This window comes from Anarrhichthys ocellatus, unplaced genomic scaffold, assembly GCF_004355925.1.
Source record: "Anarrhichthys ocellatus isolate YVR2014 unplaced genomic scaffold, GSC_Weel_1.0 scaffold34, whole genome shotgun sequence".
NCBI lineage: Eukaryota > Metazoa > Chordata > Actinopteri > Perciformes > Anarhichadidae > Anarrhichthys > Anarrhichthys ocellatus.
In genome coordinates this window covers 3,395,378-3,402,462 of record NW_022280064.1, presented here as the reverse complement: position 1 = coordinate 3,402,462, position 7,085 = coordinate 3,395,378, and the positions used below count along the sequence as shown (strand labels likewise).

General features: G+C 42.2%; 1 protein-coding gene across 1 annotated transcript in view; it reads right to left on the bottom strand.

The window, feature by feature from the left end:
* Nucleotides 1–5,651, bottom strand: part of LOC116393721 (gamma-aminobutyric acid receptor subunit rho-2-like) — a 16,787-nt gene extending 11,136 nt beyond the window's left edge. The window contains exons 1-2 of the mRNA XM_031866276.1: nt 5,418–5,651; nt 3,752–3,858 (exon numbers count right to left, since the gene is read on the bottom strand). Coding sequence (XP_031722136.1) covers nt 3,752–3,858; nt 5,418–5,539 — 229 coding nt within the window. The 5' untranslated portion in view covers nt 5,540–5,651. The remainder of the gene's footprint in view (nt 1–3,751; nt 3,859–5,417) is intronic.
* Between the last annotated feature and the right edge of the window lie 1,434 nt (nt 5,652–7,085).

Below are 7,085 nucleotides of genomic sequence, written 5' to 3'. Positions count from 1 at the left end.
GGCTGGCTCAGGTTTATAGTTAGGGCTGGCTCAGGTTTATAGTTAGGACTGACTCAGGTTTATAGTTAGGGCTGGCTCAGGTTTATAGTTAGGGCTGACTCAGGTTTTTGTAACCTTTTTATTTGTAAGAGAAAGAATTTGTTATTTCCCCTCTTTTCCTTTAAGGTTTACCGGATATATAAACCCGTCAATCATCCTCATCACACACAACACAGCTGATCCTGAAACATAAATTAATCTTATAAAAGCTTTGACAGAAAGGAAAATATCTCCATTCACAGCTACACTTTATGTCATTTGTTGAATAACGCAGGCTGAATTGTCCTCACGTAATTTCAACACGTGTGTCCAGAATAGAGGGAGAAAAAACAACTTATCCATTCCCATTAATGATGCTGGACTGCTCCTCTTTTCATGGATTAGCAGCTGTAAATCCACTGTTGGTTTACCCTGGCTGGATTAGACAGCATTAGACACTATATGCTGCAGCGGCTAGAAAGAAATTCAAGTGAAAGGATGCGTTTGGTGTGGGGTCCTTCAGAATCCCGTGGGGGTGAAATGAGGGGAAAGCACGCTGCTTCTTTAATGCAAATGTGACTAACGCGTGACGGATCCATCCACCTCATCAGATGTTTTCCTTTAAAACCCGAGGCAGACAGGAAAGGAGGAGCTCCCCAAATAGATGTAAACAAATGGATGCAATGACAAATATTCCTCCCTTCAGCTTCCACAGTCAGATCCCGTCCAATTGGATCACTTCAGGTGCTTTTAAGTCGGATGACAGACACCTTATCAAGACTCGCCGCTCCACCTGCACACCATTGATAACATGAACATCACCGACAGTCGCTCTCGCAGGCATTGTGGAAGAATCTTAGCCAAGCAATTAACATTTTTCTATTCAATATCTTCACAACAAAGCGGTTTATTGTGCACTTTTTGGAAAATGAACTGACGCTGACACCCCAGTTGGCACGCAGCGGCGTCGCTCTCCATAACCAGAAGGCGCCGCCGTGTAAGAGGCTTTCATTAGTAACACTGCAGTCGCTCCTTCTGAAGCCAGATGGAAACCACATGGCAGTCTCGCTGGGCGCTCACACCAGTCAGCTTGTGATGATGTTTGAATAAAACAATCCCATTCTTCTTCTTCTGCTGCAGAAGAAGCTGCCTGCGTCGGCAAACAAAAGCTTTCAGACGCCGGGCAAAAAAAAAACCAAAGTGTTCCCCGCTCCCATCTGTGGCCACAACTGGAGTCCCAGAGGAGCATGAAATTCACTGTGGGACGTTTCATTTAGCTCGCCACCTCCTCCTGTGCTGAAACATGCTAAATACCAGAGAATAGGCCGCTTTGGTTCAACAAATAAGCTTCTTATTTTTAATTGCCTCCCCCAAATCCCAGCAGCAGTGTCGTTTTCCCGACATTCAAGGTGTACAGAGCGAGAACACACACAGAGCCAACGTCGACTTTTGGCGTATGACTGAGTTACAGTTACTCCGTTACAGGTACTCAAGTAACTCTTTTGAGTAAATTGTACTTGTCACAGTAGTTCTAATGTAACAGACGTGCTTTACTCTTACTTGAGTAAATATAGAGAAAAATCATTACTTTTCCTCCATTAGTTCTATCCATTGCACTTGTAACTTCCATACAATCGGACTTCTTTTTGCAGCCAAAGGAGTCGCCCCCTGATGGCCATTAGAGGGAATGCAAGACACTTCTGCATTGGCCTTGTCAGAACCGGAGGTTGCCGTCTGGGTACTACTATACTTGTCCTGTCTCTATTAAAAAGGTTCCTGCGGATCCTTTAAGTGTGTTTAAAACAATTCCACTTTATTATTTCATAAGGTATTCGTTACTCAAGTGATTTCTTTCAGTAAATATAATTTCTCAAGTAGCTATTTTGATGCCTAATTTTTAGTGCTGGGCAAGTTAACGTGTTAATTTCGCGTTAACGCATTCATTAATTAACGCCGACAATTATTTTATCGCGCGTTAACGAATTACGTTTCAATTACGTTAATTGAAAGACAAGAGACAATACATATACATAACAACAAGAGGATGACAAGTGGGATAAAAGCCAGCAAACATCCTATAGTCAGTCATTTTAGTGCACCTATATGCTGAAATTCACGGTAAACGCATTTAAACGGCACAGATCGGGAGCGAGCGAAGGACTTTGAAAGTTAGCGGAAAGATTAACGTGAGACAACATCCGGTTTCTTCAGACAAACATCCGGTTTTCAGAATAAGATGCCAACAAAGTATGAATTATATTCACATTAAGTATAAAACATGCTACCTGCATCTCGTGAACCAAATGTTATTGCACTTTTGTTCATATAGCAGTACTTTTAAAATAAAAGTGCGCAATACACTACTTTTGAATTCATTATTGAACTTTGCCATAACAATGCGATTAATCGCGATTAATCGCAAAAAATCCATGCGATTAATCGCGATTAAATATTTGAATCGCTGCCCAGCACTACTAATTTTACTTCCACTTGAGTATTTGTTTTTTTGCAAAGTAACTTTAGCGATTAGAAGTCCTCCTCTTTAGCTGCTACTGGCTGCAAATTGATCTGAATTGTTTAGATGTGATGTTACTAATACTTTCCTGTGAAGTATATTTTGAAAAGACCGTATTCATGTAACAAGCGGAAATTGACACGTGTTGCTGAGGAAAACGTACAAAAAATAAGGGAGTAACGTATTATTGTATGAGGATACGTTGACCAAAACACCACCTAGTCCTTGGAGGCATACAACACTTAAACAAATCAAAAACATGGCTCGTACAGTAACAGTACTTTTAATGGAGTACATTTAAGTGGAAGATACAAACAACCAGAGGTGACAATTAACGGCCTCAGAGGGAAGAGGTTTCTCTGGAGGATGACATCTGCTCAGCTCCGTGTCAGAATGTATTTACTGTGCAGTAGATCCGGCTTTCTTTGTTTCCTCTATCTTGGGGCCGTGTTGGGCTCCACATGTCGTTTATTTCAGTGCTCTTTAGGTTTGTGAGCTGAACGGAAGAGATGAAGTAGGGAAAAAATAAACCTGCTCTCTCCCAACTCAGCGCAGCATCAACATTCACTTCACACCACAGACTGTTTATAAGAAGTGGACGTAGTCGTAGTGACGTCACTCATTAGTTTGTGGACTGACGTAATGAAGCCTCGAGTTCGGCGATTTTGCCGTCACCATCTTGGATTACGACCAACGGCATCTTGTTTTTTGTAACCAGTGAACAGAACTGACCTCATTTGGACTGTGGATGAGTGACGTAGAGATGTCGTATACGTCTCCCTGTCAATCACAGTTGCCCCGCCCTAAAGCATCCCCTGCTTTATGGTCTGTTTGACTCTAAATGGACCATAATGTACTAAATGAACATCATTCTGTACTGAAGAAGACTTGAAACTAGAGATTGAGACCATAAACTCATGTTTACAATGTTTACTGAGGTAATAAATCAAGAGAGAAGTAGAGTCATTTTCTCATAGACTTCTATACAACCAGAGGAGTCGCCCCCTGGTGGACACTAGAGAGAATGCAGCTTTTAAGACACTTCCGCATCGGCTTCACTCGGCAGAACCCGAGGTTATCGCCTGCTTCACACTCCGCTTCAACAACATGGTGAACCATACTCTCCTGTTGTTCTTCTTTAAAGAAACAGCAAATAATTGTCACGTTGCCGCCGACATGATCGCAGCGGCAAAGTCCCCTAAAGCTCACAGAGCTCACCTGCGAAGGCGGGCCTCATGGTGAAGTCGTGCTCGTCTATGCGCAGAAGGTGGCTGGTCTTCACCTTTCGGGATTTGGTTCCATCCGAGGCCTTCTTGGACAGAGGGCTGAGAGGAGAGAGGAGCCATTAGAGTTTCATCACTGTCGTTTTTTTAATCAAACATTAAGGACGTGGTGCATTTGTCGGGGGACTACAGCGGCGGATTAATCCACTTTTAGCGCTCTAGTGAGGACGGTGTGTGTGTGGGATTGAGTTAAAATAAACTTTGTGTGTTTGTGAAATTAAGGAACATGTCACCCAGTGCAACAGTGAGCCTCATTGATGTGTTTTTAATGGGGATCTTTGGCAAAGAGGACGATATCAGCCTTTGTGAGTAAGATGCATTTATTGTGGTTTTTGGTGTACACATAGGATTTGATGACAGTAAAAAACACTCATCAGACTTATGTAGTTCCTAAACTTGTGAAGCCCTCTGATATTTTGTCTTTACAGAATTGTATTAAAAATACAATCTTGATGTTTTGAACTGTTTGTTGTTTTGTACTTGAACAGGGTACCAGGGTTGAATGAGATTTTTTTTTCATGTACATTTTTATGTTTCAAGCAAAGCTTATTTTAAAACCAATTGGTTTTGCAATAAAAAAATAAGCTTTGAAATAAAGAAAAATAAGAGGTGAAACTAGAACTGACTATGTAGTAGTGCTGAAAAAACAGAAAGATGACCAGCAACAACTGTGACTTCTTAGAGTAATACTGGTTGTATAGCTATACGATATTCAGAGCATTAATACAGCAGTAAAAAACTATATTCCTCATCTTCTTAGTATCATGTTATGATCATTGATTAAATAAATAGAGAAAATAAATAGATATGCTTTGAATGCCGTAAGAAACATTTAATCATTTTCCAAGCAAAAAGACCAACATTTTTGGGTGTTTTAGCTTCTCAAAAATGAACATTTGCAATTTTTTCTAAGTCTTCTCTGATAGTAAATTAAATATCTTTGGGTTTTGTTGGTTGGACACAAACATCCAATTTGAAAGAGTTCAACTTAAAGACAAAAGACCGACAATGTAGACAAAACGATGACAGGAGATAATAATAGGAAGATTAAATCATTAATTGGAAATTTGAAGCCCTAATATGCGGGGGAAGACATTAAATCCATGTTTTGTACAATAAATTCATGCACATTACATGAGGACAAAGCTACAGCTGCTGCTGAGGGATGTTTAATCCTGCTGACAGCAGTGTGACAGTCAGGGAAGAATACCACTCTCAGCCTCCCCGTTTGGAGACTCTCGTTACCCTCTAGCCAATCCCAATAAAGATAATGCAGAAAATACAGCAGGTGTTTTCTACTCACAGTTTGGTTCCCATAAATAAATGTGAAGGGTCCTTTCAGCCACAACGTGACTTTAGATTGAAAGGAAAAAAAGGTTTTGGCCATGAGCAGAATGCATGCTAATGTTGGAAATCAGCAAACTGTTCGCTGTCAAACTCATAGAAGTGTTAATTGGTCTGTTGCGCAGAGTTGCGCGTAAATGTGCGGCTGATAAAAGTGATGATCATCGCTCTCCTGCAGGACATTTGTCCCTATGATGATCTCCGAAAGGTCAGAGTTCAATCAACATCAACTAAAAAGCATCGTTATCGGTACTTACTTGCCGGGCTTGTGAGTCTCCGCCGGCGCGGACCACCGCTTTCTCCTACTTTTGTGTCTCCGGCACTCCCCGAGCAGGATCAGACACAGCAGCACGAGCAGGAACCTCGCGTAACCGGGCATGGTGAGTTCAAAAGTCCCGCAGTGAGTCGGTGAGCGCCTTTGGTTCGCGTGCAGGACGCACTGTGCACGGTACCATCTTCATGTGTCGGAGGCAAAAAGAGGGAGGAAGGGTGTGAGGGAGACTGTGAGGGAACAAGTGCGCCGGGTGCTTTGCGAGAGAGAGCGAGAGAGAGAGAGAGAGAGAGAGAGAGAGAGAGAGACAGAGAGAGAGAGAGAGAGAGAGAGATGGTGGAGTCTGATAAGCGCGCTGATTGGTCTTCAGCCTCCAGAGCGGCTGTTGTTTTGTTTTTTCCGGCTCAGGCGCGCGCGCAGCATCAGCACCACATGCAGCGCGATGCAAAAGAGAAAACATGCCACCCCCCCCCGATGAGTCGTTAGAGGCAGAGACGCTGCTGAGACAAGGCAGAACATGAAGTCTCAAATTCCTGCTGCAGCTTCTTTTTTGGGGATTTTCACAGACCATCATATTATAAAACGTATGACTTGATCTGATATTATTGATAAAGAAACTGCATGAACATGTAAACTGATTAAATCTGGAACAGTCTGGAGTCTGGAACATTTGATCCTTTATTTTATTTGTTTGCAGTGGAGGACAGCATGACCTAAAGACTTCATCTCAAGCTGTAAAACGTGTCAACGTCCACATCTGTGTCGCTCCAGGTTTAATTTCACCACAACCGCCCGGAGTCTGGAGAGAGAAGTTTTCAGAAGATGTGAAACAGCTTTAGAAAATCTCGCATTCTGCTGCAGCAAACTGCATAATATTTTGGGTTCCCAGTTATGGCTGCATGCTCGAGGATCTCTTGTGGTTGCGGTGACTCACGCTTTCTTAAAACATCTTTAACTACCTGTTTTATTCAGCCATTCATTGCCTGCTGACTCCTCACTTACTACCCTTAACCGACACCTGGTGTGTTTGTTTGGCTCACAGCTAACGGATTTTTTGCAAGATCGTATATGACATCTTTTATACGATGACTTCAAGTCGATTGCATGCATACATTGCTGCTTGTTTTTTGAGTTTGAAATACATCTGTATAGACGAGGGGTTAGCCAATTGTGGTCGCATTGATTCAATCACACATCGCAGCAGTGGTCGTTGGTCGTTGCAGACTCACCTGGAGGACATCTGCACTCTACTGAGGGCACCTTTTATACAGGTTGCCTACTAAAATTGCCAAATCCACTTTCCTCTGTGGACTGGAGAACAGCAGCTGCCGTCTGCACCATTTCACAACAGGTCCTTGATGATTCTTTTTGATTCTTGATGACCTTCGCTCCTAAAACCCCAAAAGGACTTTTTACCACATCGTGAATCCAGCTCCACCGAGCCGCCTCGGCATCGAAAATTAATGAGTATAACCTGAGAAGAAATTGTAACCTGATCGAATCGAGTATAGTATTATTTTATGTGAGCTGTAGCTGTGCCCCTGCTAATACATCCTGCAATAAATATCTAATCTGCATTTAAAGTAAATTTCTCAAGAGAATTCATTTGCTGAAGTAGTAGAAGTTCCTCGTGGCAGTAAAAGGTTAAATCTAT